Source organism: Podarcis bocagei (assembly GCF_964188305.1).
Source record: "Podarcis bocagei genome assembly, chromosome: 2".
Classification (NCBI taxonomy): Eukaryota; Metazoa; Chordata; class Lepidosauria; order Squamata; family Lacertidae; genus Podarcis; species Podarcis bocagei.
The window spans coordinates 37,699,025-37,713,646 of NC_138126.1; the positions used below are offsets into that span (position 1 = coordinate 37,699,025).

Consider the following 14,622-nt stretch of genomic DNA (forward strand, 5'->3'; position numbering starts at 1 on the left):
AAACTTCTGTTGCCCTTGGATACATTTGAAGTAATTGCTGGACCATCGAGCTGGTCTCACACACAGTGACAGAGTCACCCACTTCCTGCTTGAAGAGGCACATAGATGAGGTAGCTCACAGCAAGGCAGATCCAGGTCTAAGATAGTAAGTTATTGTGGTCCCTGCTCCCTCTCTCCTGTTCAATACTTCAATAGTTAATGAAGTATTTGTTCTTAACTGGCTTCTTCTTTAAGAAGATAATGCAGTAGCTCTATGGATTGTGGACGTTGTTAAATAATCAGTTGCTACAGAGGGCCACTAGATAAATGAGTTTCAGAAGTATTCTGTTCTGTAGTAGCAAGATTTATACACATGGGCTTAAGTACACAAAATGATTGCTAAATTTAACAAGGATAAGAAATGTAGTATAAAAAAGAAAACATTGGCAACTTTATGGCTTGTAGGGCCCTTGAGAAGGGGCATAATCATTCACCTACATAAATGTGACTGTCTGAAAATATGACCGAACTAAATGCATAAGAATGAGTTCGCTATTAACATGGGTTATATTTTTTAACTATTTTATTATTAAAATGTACTTTTTCATTTCTAATTAATGATTTATGTGTATGTAGAAGTAAAAATGAAAACACCTCCAACTGAACGTAAACTCTCTTTGAAGGAACAAAAGGAATGAAAATTCAAAGATTTTCATAAAACATTCATAAAATTCACACATATTTTCTTTGACACTTCCATTGCAAAAAATAAAATAAAAAGGTAAATTAACTTTTCATAATCTACATCCTCCAATGCGGAACTTTTAGTCACTAAAATTTCTGAACTCATTAAATGCTCTGGATATATAGTAGAACATAAGTAATTTTTAGCTTTTTTAAGTACGTTGAACGATCTTTCACTGATATAAGTCTTCATTTGATATAAGTAATGTTAAAAAAAGAAAAGAATTGCCACCGTATTTGGAAATGGAGCACTCAGGCCTCCAATAATGAGCTTGTTAAGTACAGTGGGGGACTAAGGCACAATGCCATTAGGATGGAGCAGGTCTGTGGGCTCAACCAGCATTGAAGCCCTCTGCCAGACTTAGACCAGCTCAGCCCAAAGTAGCCCTGCTCCTCCATGGAGTTTGGATCTGGTGTCCTTTACATTGGCATAACTTAAGCCCTCCTCCCATACTTAGGATTACTCCTTTGGTCATACCCATTAATTTCCTCAACCCGTACCTGTTTCAAAATTATGAACCACAGGTGTTTCAACACCTGCTTTCTGTAATGTGGTGGTGATAGCAGAGGACTCACTCTCTCTTCCTTCCCCATTTTTGCAGCGCAATAACAGTTCACATATCAAGATGAATTTACCTAATTTACAATTTCCAAAATAATATGTGAACTGAAACACGGGCATCTTTTGAAATTCACACTCCTCCAAATTTTGCAGTGTTGTTCTCCAGCCAAGTAATATGTGCAAAATGCAAATACTGGGCCAAAGTGTGTGTAAAATGAATATATTAGTGGGAAATGGCATATATTAGAGAAAATATAAATATTAGGTGAAATGTTTTTTGCAAAAATGTGTATTTTAGGCAAACTTGCATACAAAAAGTGTATAAGGAGAAAATGACACAAAAAGGCTGATTCATTTTCATGCACACTTCTTTTTTAAAAAACAACAACAAACTTTGCAAAGTGATACAGAAATGTGGAGAACTGAACTTAAGGAAGGGGAAAAAATGAGAAACTGGGAGAAGCCAAAGGTGGACAGATTAAGTGGCAAGTCCTAGTTACTGCTGCAAGTCTACCCATGGGGCAAACTGGGGGTGCAGAATGTGGTTCTTAGTACGGTAGGAAAAAAATCTTTAAGAGATGAGGAACTCTGTGCTCACCTGTTTACAAATTATAAAGACCCAATTGAATTTATTCCTGAATAAGCATACAATAAACACAATTGCAAGGAATTAGATTTTGACTAAGCTTTAGGAGAAGCATTTCAGCAGTGGAACTGACTGCCTCAGTATGTGGTAGGCTTTCCTTCGCTAGTGGTATTTAAGGAGAGGCTGGATTGGTATATCTCAGGGATGCTGCAACCTGCTCTGTGGATTATTCATTGAGCAAGGGTGGAACGCCATGGCTTCCAAAGCCCCTTTCAGATCTACAGCTATGTGCCTATGGTCAGACTGGAGGAGTAAGTCCTATGTAATTAGTAAGTTGTACTTTAAAGTAAATCTAGAGAGAGTTAAGTTGCAAATTCCATGAAATTTGACAAAGGATTTGTGAAAAAACCCAGGGAAAAACCAACAACAGGTTGCTTGGTTTTTGAACATTTTAAATTATAGTGTGGATTACAGAATTCAAAATATGCATGCAGGAAACAAAATTGGATGCTTGCTAACATGGGATTTTAAGGTCATGACAATCTATGCTAGCATAATTGCCTGATTGGCTGGTTCTATCAATCTCATTTTGACAGAGCAAGCCCCTTGCCTTGCTTTCCAGGACTTGCTCAAGGATCTTTCTGCTTGAGCAAGATACGGGCAAGGTGGAGGTAAGAGCCATCTGTACGAAGCAGGGATACAAACAAGGGCCTTTCCTCACCTTCATTATGTAAATAAGCCCCACAAATCTTCAAGAAATGAGGTGTTATTATCAATCAGACATGAAATGTTTGCTGCTGTGTGGGAAGAGGAAATTGCCGGCAGACTATCTAGGATAGGCTGGAGGCAATTTCCCCATGTAAGATTTTGAAATAAAGGGCATTGAGTGCCATATATTTATAAAACCTTGGTTATGAAAGCAGGGAGGTGATGTGGTATTAAGGGCACATGAATGTTGGATATTTGAATCGTGTTCAGACTTACACTGCTTGCTTGCTTGCTTGCCTGCCTGCCTGCCTGCCTGGACTTCTGCTCAGCTGTAAAGAGAACCTTTCCATACAGCAGGGATTGGGCACACTGGCTCTCCAGATTATGTTGGACCATCTTGCCAACCATTGACCATGCTGGGGCTGAAGGCAGCTGGGGGCAGGGGGCACAGATTTCTCATACTATCCATATAGGAGATGTAAATGTATTCCCATTCTGCCCCAAGCATACCGGCTTAAGCTTTCCTACCCCTGGTCTAGGGAACAGAGTGTGGGAAAATTCAAATGCTTTCTCAGCTGTGCACCTCACCAAATCCATGGTTTTGAAGCCAGTCTTTCAACCAGAAAAGTGCAGTCATTGAATTTAGAAGCTTTGGGAGGGGGTTATTGGTCATTGACTGTCATAAAACAACTTGTACTTGATCTTTCAACCTAACATCTCACAGAGCTGTTGTGATAATAAAATGAGGCAATTGCTTGTATGCTGTTGAAGAGTTATTTCTTTTTGTACCACCCCAATGTATGCATCAAAAACAATGGGGGAGACTTTCTGCAGAAAGTATTTCCTTGGTAAAAAGTGGCCAATGGAACTCAAGGGTGTAACACAGAATCCACATTTAGTTAGGCTTTAACTGGAAAAAGAATATTTATTTTCAATTGTTGTTTCATCTCACAGATGAAGAAACTTCGCATGGACCTATTTTTATTCAAGAGCCATTTGATGTCATTTACTCAGTGAGTTCTGAAGATCCAGAAGTAATTTTGAACTGTACAGCTAAAGGACATCCTTTGCCAATCTACAGGTAAGGTTTTTGTTTTGGTTTTGCAACTGTTACCATTTTGAATGGCTTTGAGAAGAGGTTAATGGAATATCACTCCACTCTACAATTTTTCAAATGAAGACTCAGCAGCAAAAATGTAAGAAATGAACATTGATGTGGTGACAGACAAAAAGAAAGAAGGTTGAACCTCTTAGTTTTAATCACAATAGGCATTTGTGATGGGAACAAGGAATTCCTGTCATAAATTCTGCATGCAAAAACTCTCTATGCATCATCCCCATTCCTTCTCTCTCATCTCTTACTCTAGCTTCATTTCTCTCTCTGTAGAAAAGCATAATTTGATATGTTCGTTTAACTGTAGTGAAGTGATAATGACAAGGCCCATTTACAACATTAAGCTAAATTTTCAAAAGTTATTTTAAATTCCATTTTGGTGTTCCACAAAATAACAAAAACTTACTTTAAAACTCAAGTACAGGTATAATTGGCTATGAGTCAAATAAGTCAAGATGTGAAATACATGGGATGTGGCTTCAGGGGGTTTTTTCTTCCAGCAATGCAGCGGGGGGGGGGGGTACACCTTCATGAAAAAATGGAGGGAAAGGTTTGGACTATCTTTTTAAAATCAAGTGCCAATTCCCCGGCCCAAACCCACAACCTAGTTAGAAAACAATTCCAAAAAGAAATGTAGGAGGTCTCAGGGACCAGGAGTCTGAAGCAGAAGAGAATGCAGACCCAGGTCCAGATGAACTGCCACAAGATGAACCTGCAGAGCCTCTTCCCCACCTGCTGGGCTCAAGGATGTGGCATTGCTTTTCCTGACTCCCAACACTCCACTGCAAAAGACCCAGGTAGATCTGAGCCTGCCCCAGTGTGTCACAGTAGGAGATTACCAGAAAAGGCTGGGTTTTGCTGCTGACAAGGCTGTACCACCTCCTGTTCCTTTCAACTTCAGAACTCTGTGTTCCTAGAGCACTGCCTGAATCCTGCCTGGCACTTCGTTTGGGCTGGGCATTGATTGGGGGAGGAGGGCAGCAGTGGCACCAGCCCTACAGGGTTCCTTCAGAGTCCCAAATCTGCTATTTTTACTCCAGAGGAAAGCTGGTGAATGCCTTGTTCCCTTAGCAAGGAAGCCTGGAACTTTTCTAACTATTAGGACCCCTGCCAAAAGCCAGGGAATAGTAACTAAGTTAAGTTGCCCCACCACCTCAAAGCACTTTATCAAAGCGATGTGGTTTCCTCACTCCAAGCTTTGCCCAACTATTCAATCCCTCCCTACTGCCTCACAGGCTGCCTATATTTTATATTTTATATTTTATATTTTATATTTTATATTCCTGCCTATCTGAATCGGTTCCCCCAGTCGATAATTCCAACCAATTAAACCATCAAACATTAAAAACTTCCTATACAGGGCCTTCAGATGTCTTCTAAAGATCAGCTAGTTGTTTATTTCCTTGACTTCTGATGGGAGGGAGTTCCACAGGGCGGGCATGACTACTGAGAAGGCCCTCTGCCATTGCTGGTGACATTGAGGCAAAGAGAAGGATGAAGCCTCCTTCTGGAATAATCACTGCTGCTGCTGCTGACTTTTTCTCTCAGCCTGTTTGCCTCACTATATGCTGAAGAAGCTTAGGTATCCTTCAGCTTCACTCATCAGTACCTGATTCCACCTCCAACTCAGCTGTGCTCATTTCCAACTGGTACAGGAGTTGAGCAGTGCAGCCATTGGGTCTGACCATCACCAATCCCTGACACCGTAATTTTAAACTTTGGAGGGGAAAGCCAAAACCTCCTAATCCTACTAGGTTTACATGCATGCAGTAGAATCCCTCAGAATACGCAGAAAGTGTTGTATTGGGAAGTTCCATCCCACTATGTTTTTGCAGAGTGAGGATGAAAGTTTGTTTTCTGTGGTGATACTATACATTTAAGAAAAGCCTATTGACTGCAGTGATATTTTTTTTGCAACTTCATTTCAAAAACCCATAATGCTTAACGACCTTACTACAAAAAAATATGGCACTGAAGTGAGCACAGAGAGAATAAGTAAAAATGAATCATTAAATCCTGCATTGTACAACAAACTACAGAATAAAAGGGCTGACTAGAATGAAAACAAAACAGAAGACAAACTATAAGCATAAAGTACTGTATATATTATTACATATGAGAACTCTGCAAAAAAAAAATTGTTCTCAGTCAAATTTGGCCTTTATGGGTGCAATCCACATCCTGTTAAGATTGCTGTTTCACTACATACCAAAGACAATTACAGGTCAACTTAGCTGGCTGAAGTCTTTTTTTCTATTGTACAAATGGGATTTGAGTGCAGAGAGCATTTTGAAGGGAAGAAAAATTTCAAAGAACTCCCACTCCCGCCTCGGCCACAAATTTTGCTGCATGCAAAAACAACAAATTTCCTTCCAATTTGGGTGTATGAATCCACATGCCCACACCACCCATGAACTGGAGAAATTATTATTGTGGTGGATTTCTTCTGTGCCACAAAACAAAAGGGCAAAAAGCAGGGATCACATAGTTGAGGTACTCAGCCTGAAGTGCAACTGGCATGCTTACTCAAGCAGACTTTTCAGGGATATTGACTTAATCTATGACTCCTATTCTGGCAGTACTCTCCTGCTGTATTGGGGTTTATTTTGGCACATTTTTAAATTGTTTTAATGATTTGGGTTTAATTGTGTTTTACTGACCCTTGCAACCTACACATAAATAAAGTTCTCCTTTATCTCAGTCTGGACCCGTTTCATATTGGGATTCAAAATGGCCGTGTATACGCCATACATATAAATCCCACGACTCCCCCCCCCCAACCAAGAATCCTGGGAACTGTTAAGCATGCTGGGAGCTTGGCACTGTGCAGGGTGAACTATCATTCCCTGGTATCTTTGGGGAATTCATGTACTTTCAACATATAGTGTGTGCTTAGCCTAAGTCTCCTCAACCACCACAAGCTAGCTAGCCTTCCTTCCTTGTCCTGCCAGCCCTTTCCCTCAGCCCCCAACTCATCTGATGGTGGAGTGGGGCAGTAGTCATGATAGCAAGGTGCATGGTGCAGATCCAGGCGCCCTGTAAAATTATTTTGTAACCATTATTATTATCTAGTAGTGCCATGGGCACATTCCCGTTTGCAGCTTTCTAGCTGTAAATGAATTAAAGAAGTCTTGCATGAAGGCATCCAGAGAGACTGTTTTTACTGCCCTTGGCCACTGTTGATCAGGTAACTGTGTAAGGAAAAGACCAACAGATCAACAGAGCCAGACTGATACCCAGAGAGAACTTGCTGCAAGACAGACCCAAAAAAGAAAATAACAGAACACCTCTAGTCATCACATACAGCTCCCAAGTTAAAACAGTACAACGCATCATCAGAGATCTACAACCTCTCCTGGACAATGACAGTTCTCTTTCTCAAGCTCTGGGAGGAAGACCTTTCATTGCCTACAGACAGCCACCCAATCTTAAACAACTCCTAACCCACAATAATACTACAACCAGACTTAACACAGACACTGGCACCAGAGCCTGCAATAAACCCAGATGCCAACTTTGCTGCCACATACACCCGGACAACACCATTACTGGCCCCAACAACATCATACATACCATCTTGGGACTATTTAATTGCTCATCGTCTAACATTGTGTATGCCATCAAATGCCAACAGTGTCCTTCAGCTCTCTATATTGGACAAACAGGCCAAACCTTACGCCAAAGAATAAACGGACATAAATCTGACATCAAGAATCACAGAACAGAGAAACCAGTAGGAGAACACTTCAATCTCCCAGGACATTCTATACAAGATCTCAAAGTAGCTGTTTTACTACAAAGGAATTTCAGAAATAGACTGGAAAGAGAAGCTGCTGAATTACAACTCATTACCAAACTTAAAACCATGGAAAGACCTGGGCTGAACAAAGACATTGGATTCTTATCTCACTATACATGACTAAACCATTTCTCACCTTCCCACCCCTTGCCTTTTCCTGTAAGACCTATTACAGTCGTTAAGAGTCGTCAACAGGCTCTCTCAGCTATCTGCCTATCTCCCATTCCCACCACCCTTCTGAGTAACACCCCTCCCCACCTTCTCACTATATATAAGGATCTGGCAACTTCTGTTTCAGTGTATCTGAAGAAGTGTGCATGCACACGAAAGCTCATACCAAGAACTAACTTAGTTGGTCTTTAAGGTGCTACTGGAAGGAATTTTTTTATTTTGACTATGGCAGACCAACACGGCTACCTACCTACTACTGTGTAAGGAAAAGGTATTAGGAAAGGGTTTAGGGCAGAGAAGGAGGACCTATGGCCCTCCAGAATTTGCTGGACTACATCTCTCATCATCCCTGACCAGTGCCCAAGCTGGCTAAGGGTTGATATGAGTGGGAATCCAGCAACAATCTGGAGGGTCACAGGCCCCCCAATTCTGATTTAAGGGTTCACTGGGAATTGGGGAAACATATAGGAGGCGATAGATGGGTGTTTTGATTCCTTCATGCACCTGGTAACATTATCAGAAATGGGGCAGGGTTTCAAAATTTGATATTTGGCTAAAGAGAATCTGTCTGTTTCCAGTTTTTTGAGAAAATGCCCTGCCCCCAAGTCCAATTCTGAATCTAGCGGAAGGCAATTCATCTCATCCATCACTAAAAATAATAAATTTTTGTGAGCAAACTGCATAAACTACAATTTATTCTTCAATACCAACCATCCATTCAGTTTAAGAAGCTGAGCATCTCTCATCAGAGTGATTTTAAAGCTGTTTCAATTTTGTGCTATGAAATGCTGCACTGAGGCAGTTGCCTGGAAAGATCTTAGGATCTTGTTATTGGTATCCATCCTCTGCTATGTTTTCACCTGTTTTAAATTTTAGATTCCAAGCTTCTCTGGGCAATGATGTGTCTTCTTGTACTATGTAGAGCACCATGCAGAGTATCGGTGGTATATACATTTTATATTCCATATTTAAACTTCAGGGGAAAGTCCTCCATTTTGTAACTAAACTGGCGATAGCCATGCACAACGGAGAGGAACTGGCATCTTCAAAAAGAAAACCCTAATGCAAGGAATTTCCTCCTTTACTGCAACCTCACCAGTCCCAGTATAAGATGTTGGGGACTGAACTTTGCACCTTCAGCGTGCAATGCAGATATGAGACATAGGGAGATAAAAGGGGTACAGAAATAGCCATCTCATTGTCTCAATAGGTCGTTTCCAGGTTTGCACTGAGAAGTTATTTTAAATTTCTCCTGGAATAGAAACGTGAGGACTTGTATAGATATAGAAATCAATAGAAAGATCCAAGACTTTAATGTAGCTGAGTACTCTACACCTACCCACAATAAACAAACAAACCAAGAGGTAACAGCAGTGCTTTTTTCTTCTTCTAAAAAAATGTTTAGGGGTACTCTCATTTTCCTACTCATATTGAAATACTGCCTTTCAATGAGGCCAAACTTAGATTCACAAAATGTTTAGGGGTATGCACCCCCAGCCCCCCAGAAAAAAAACTGAGTAACAGCAAATGAAGGAATTCTTGTTCTTTCATAGTCCATTCTTGTTTAGTGTGAAACATTTTAGAACACATAGGTAAAGGTAAAGGGACCCCTGACCATTAGGCCCAGTCGTGGCCGACTCTGGGGTTGTGGCGCTCATCTTGCTTTATTGGCCGAGGGAGCCGGCGTACAGCTTCCGGGTCATGTGGTCAGCATGATTAAGCCGCTTCTGACGAACCAGAGCAGCGCACGGAAATGCCGTTTACCTTCCCGCCAGAGCAATAGCTATTTATCTACTTGCACTTTGACGTGCTTTCGAACTGCTAGGTTGGCAGGAGCAGGGACCGAGCAACGGGAGCTCACCCTATTGTGGGGGTTCGAACCGCCGACCTTCTGATCGGCAAGTCCTAGGCTTTGTGGTTTAACCCACAGCGCCACCCACGTACACACACACACAAAACCCACCACCAAACATATTGGCACAAATTTCACAACAATGAAGTTCATTCTCCACATTACGCATTGGAATTGCCTGTGGTCTTGAGTGACAGCCTTTCTTTGTAAGTCCTGAATGCTGCAGGTCAGGCTCTGAGTGGTTTATGACAAGCCTGCAGTGTTGTCAAGCGGCATTGGAATTTCAACAGAAGCTGAAAAACTACAACAATGCAATTGTATGTTTTGGTTTTACCCCACACCCCAATTGCCGGTTGGGCTGAGAGAGCAATATACAACAACCCAGCAGTGGAGTTCACTCTTACACACCTATTGCAGTTTGAATAACTCTGCTGAGAGCGAGCAGCTTACAGCTGCCCTGCAATATCAGGCAATATCATGCTTTCTGGTGACACCTTTAAAAGTTCAAAAAGTAAAAAATAAAATTGGCTCATGAAGTAAGACCCAAGTTAGAGGAAGAACTTCTATCTTTGCTATTAACTTGGGTTCTATCAACCCCAATAGTCAGAAGCTCAGGTAGAAAAACAACAACACCTATCACACCAGGGGTTCATCGTTCCATGTTGTTGTTGGGGCCCACTTGTAATAAATAATAATTTCTGGGGAAAGTAAACACTCCTCCTAGCATATCTTTTAAACATAGCCTAAACCAACCATGGATATGGATTTGAAACTGAAATTTGTGGGACTTTAGGATTCTATGACAGAAATGAGGAACACCAATAGATTCAAGATGAGTCAGAACAGTTTATTAAAAGAGAATGTATCCATGATAATAATAGCTTTTAAAAAGGTTTAATTATAAACATACAAAGACCAAAAATGACATATTCCATATTTCACTCTAATATTCATCAAATGTATAATTTATTTCTAAATCATCAAGCTTTAAATGCGTAACTTTAATGCAATGTATTAAAATGTAAATATATCTTCATATATATATATATATATATATATATATATATATATATATATATATGGAGGTTTTGGTGTCTTCGGGTGTCTTCCCGTGTAAGAGTTGGGGTGTCTAGGCGACGTTTCGACGAGGTCTCACTCGTCATCTTCAGGCTGGTGCTTTCGGCTTCTTGTTACTAGAACAGAGCAAGAAGCCGAAAGCACCAGCCTGAAGATGACGAGTGAGACCTCGTCGAAACGTCGCCTAGACACCCCAGCTCTTACACGGGAAGACACCCGAAGACACCAAAACCTACATTCCTGTACCCGTGAAAATCTACGAAAGCATATATATATATATATATATATTTGCTTTCGTAGATTTTCACGGGTACAGGAATGTAGGTTTTGGTGTCTTCGGGTGTCTTCCCGTGTAAGAGTTGGGGTGTCTAGGCGACGTTTCGACGAGGTCTCACTCGTCATCTTCAGGCTGGTGCTTTCGGCTTCTTGTTACTAGAACAGAGCAGGATCTCAGTGTTTGAGTTCCTATAAATACTGTTGAGGGGGTGTGGTGTATAGCCTCCAACGTTCTGGGCAGATAGGAAGTTCCTAGGTTAATGTGCCTTTTCTTCTTTTGTTCATTAATTACTTGAGGGATATCTTGAGTGATTACTTGAGTGATATTCTGAGTACCACTTAGGAGGGTCATTAGGTGTGGATTAGTTGCTAAAGCTTTCGTGTCTTGACCTCTTGACCTTGTGAAGAGTTTTTCTGAGAAGATGGCTGTACTGCACTTAGTTGTGCTCTGGCTTGGCTTCGTGTATAGGGGCGAGCTGTGGTTTTGTGCCCTGTGCCAGCCAGATCTGTGTAGGGATTGCAGGGGGGTGCAGCATCCGGAGGTGCCACTATGGTTTGGCTACTGGATGGTGTCTGTAATTTATCTGTGGAGAGGGTCTGGGTTTGGGTCTGGTGTGGTTGATTGGAGATGGCGTTCTGTGTGCCTCTGGTTCTGGTGTCGGTTTTTGTGGGGAGGGCTAATTTCCAGATGTCTGGCAGGCGGGACGTGTCGTCACGCTTGTTCATGTTGTGAGGGTGTTTCTCTATCTCGATGGCTTCCATGATTATTCTCTTGTGGTGATGTTCCATGTTAAAGAGCAATTTGGAATCTGCAAAATTAATTTCGTGTCCTGTTTCTTTCATGTGTTGGTAAAGAGAGGAAGTTTTTTCTTCTTTTTTGACGGCATTCTTGTGTTCTGCGATACGTGCATTTATTCGTCTGTTTGTTTGTCCAATGTACGTGGCTGGGCAGACTTTGCAGGGTATTTCATAGACCCCTTGGTTTTCTAACTGGATTTTATCTTTTGGGTTTCTGAGGATATTGGCTATTTTTTGGTTGGTGCAAAAGGCTGTTTTGATATTGTGTTTATGGAGGATTTTGCTAATTTTATCTGTAGTGCCCTTGATATAAGGAAGGAGGGCCATGCCATTGTTTTCTTCTGTGTCTTGGTTTTTGGGGGGTGTTTCTTTTTGGATTAGCTTCGTAACCCTGTTTTGCTGGTATCCGTTGGCGATTAACACATTTGAGAGATTCTGTAACTCAGTTGTCAAGTGGTCTTTGTCAGCCAGGCGTTTGGTTCTGGAGATGAGAGTCTTGGCTACGGAGTTTATTTGTGCAGGGTGGTGGTGTGATTGTGCATGTAAGTAGCGGTTGGTGTGTGTTTTTTTCCGGTAGATAGTGTGTCCTAGGGAGCCATCAGGTTTTTTGTAGATTAGGACGTCAAGGAAGGGAAGTTGGTTGTTGGCTTCTATTTCCATAGTGAATTGTATTTTGGGGTGTAGGCTGTTGAGATGTGTGAGGAAGCTATCTAGTTTTTCCTTCCCGTGTGGCCAAATTACAAAGGTGTCGTCAACATATCTGAGCCAAAGTTTGGGTTTGTGTTCTGACTTGTCTAAAGCATTGGTTTCAAAGTGTTCCATGTACAGATTTGCGATGACCGGTGAGAGGGGTGATCCCATAGGTGCTCCTTCTATCTGTTTGTATCTTTGTCCATTGTGGATGAAGTACGTGTTGGTTAGGCAGTGGTTGGTCAGGTCCAGGATGTATTCGGGGGGATTGTATTTGTTTTGAATGGCTGTCAAGGCTTCATTAATGGGCACTTGTGTGAAGAGAGATACAACATCGAAGCTCACAAGTAGGTCATCGGGATGTAGGTTTTGCTTCTTTATTGTTTCTATGAACTGGAAGGAGTTTGTAACGTGTGAAGCGATAGATTCTGCATAGGGCTGAAGTTGCTTAGCGAGAAATTTAGCGAGATTTTGTAGAGGTGAGCCTATGGAGCTGACTATTGGTCTGAGTGGTGTTCCTTCTTTGTGTATCTTGGGGAGACCGTAGAGTTTGGGGCATCTGGATGATTTTTCTCTGGGGATGATTCTTAGCTGGATTTCTTCACTGATAGGAGAGGCTTTTATTTTGGATTTGGTGGTTTTTTCCAGATAGGTGGTGGGATCTGTTTTTATAGGTTGGTAGGTAGGGTCTTGGAGTAGATTTGATAGTTTTGCTTGGTAGTCCGATGTGTTCATCACAACAGTGGCATTACCTTTGTCTGCTGGGAGAATGATTATGTTGTTGTCTTTCCTCAGGTTGGTGAGTGCTTTCTGTTCTTCTTTGTGTAAATTGCTTCTGGGTGGTTTGCTGGAGCAGAGGATGTTGGTGACTTCAAGTCTGATTTTATTGGCTTCATCTGGGTTGATTTTGGTTAGGCTAGCTTCGACTTCGCATATGATGTTTTCCGTGGGGATGCGTCTCGGGGCGACTGCAAAGTTGAAACCTTTGGAGAGTACTTTGGTTTCAGTTGAGGTGAGGATCCTGTCTGATAAGTTATGTACTGTTTGTTTCATGGGTTGTTGTGGAGGGTGGCTGGGCTTCTGGCGTTTCTCTAGTTTGTGGAGTTTGTTGGTGTGTATGTCTGTCTTATGTGAGGACTCTGTTTCAGCTCTCCAAACGGCTAGTTGTTTGCATTTGTCCCAGAGTGCAGGGTGGATTTTGTTACAGAGTTTGAGGTGAAGAGTGAGCAGATCTTTGTTGGTTTGGTTTAGTAGGTATCTTTTCTTATGTAGTTCGTTTCTGATTAGGGATAGTTCAGTTCGTTTCAGGATCCTTTCGGTAGCTGGGGTTTTAGAGTGGAATTTAAGTTGGAAGCATGTGGGAATTAAGTTGTTGTCTCGGCAGTTGCGTAGGAACAAGAGATCACATAAGATGGTGGCTCTTCGGATTTCTAGTTTCTCGTAGGTTCTTGTCAGCTGGAAGGTTTCCTCCCCGTAGAGGTGAGATATTTGCTTTCGTAGATTTTCACGGGTACAGGAATGTAGGTTTTGGTGTCTTCGGGTGTCTTCCCGTGTAAGAGTTGGGGTGTCTAGGCGACGTTTCGACGAGGTCTCACTCGTCATCTTCAGGCTGGTGCTTTCGGCTTCTTGTTACTAGAACAGAGCAGGATCTCAGTGTTTGAGTTCCTATAAATACTGTTGAGGGGGTGTGGTGTATAGCCTCCAACGTTCTGGGCAGATAGGAAGTTCCTAGGTTAATGTGCCTTTTCTTCTTTTGTTCATTAATTACTTGAGGGATATAATAATAATAATAATAATAATTTATTATTTATACCCCGCCCATCTGGCTGGGCCTCCCCAGCCACTCTGGGCGGCTTCCATAAAAACCAAAAATACAATAAAATATCACACGTTAAAAACTTCCCTGAACAGGGCTGCCTTAAGATGTCTCCTGAATGTCAGATAGTTGTTTATCACTTTGACATCTGCTGGAAGGGCGTTCCACAGGGCGGGCGCCACTACCGAGAAGGCCCTCTGCCTGGTTCCCTGTAGCTTTGCTTCTCGCAATGAGGGAACCGCCAGAAGGCCCTCGGCGCTGGACCTCAGCGTCCGGGCAGAATGATGGGGGTGGAGACGCTCCTTCAGGTATACTGGACCGAGGCCGTTTAGGGCTTTAAAGGTCAGCACCAACACTTTGAATTGTGCTCGGAAACGTACTGGGAGCCAATGCAGGTCTTTCAAGACCGGTGTTATATGGTCTCGGCGGCCGCTCCCAGTCACCAGTCTA

The 14,622-nt window shown here is 42.0% G+C and overlaps 1 protein-coding gene across 7 annotated transcripts in view; it reads left to right on the top strand.

Moving 5' to 3' along the window:
- Positions 1-14,622, top strand: part of LOC308581529 (contactin-6-like) — a 210,434-nt gene that overhangs the window by 76,629 nt on the left and 119,183 nt on the right. For all 7 annotated transcript variants that reach the window (XR_014005104.1, XM_081184028.1, XM_081184033.1 and 4 more), the window contains exon 3: positions 3,534-3,660. Coding sequence is in view for 6 of the 7 variants with exons in the window: in XM_081184028.1 (XP_081040154.1) it covers positions 3,534-3,660 (127 nt within the window). In the remaining variant the exon portion in view is untranslated. The remainder of the gene's footprint in view (positions 1-3,533; positions 3,661-14,622) is intronic.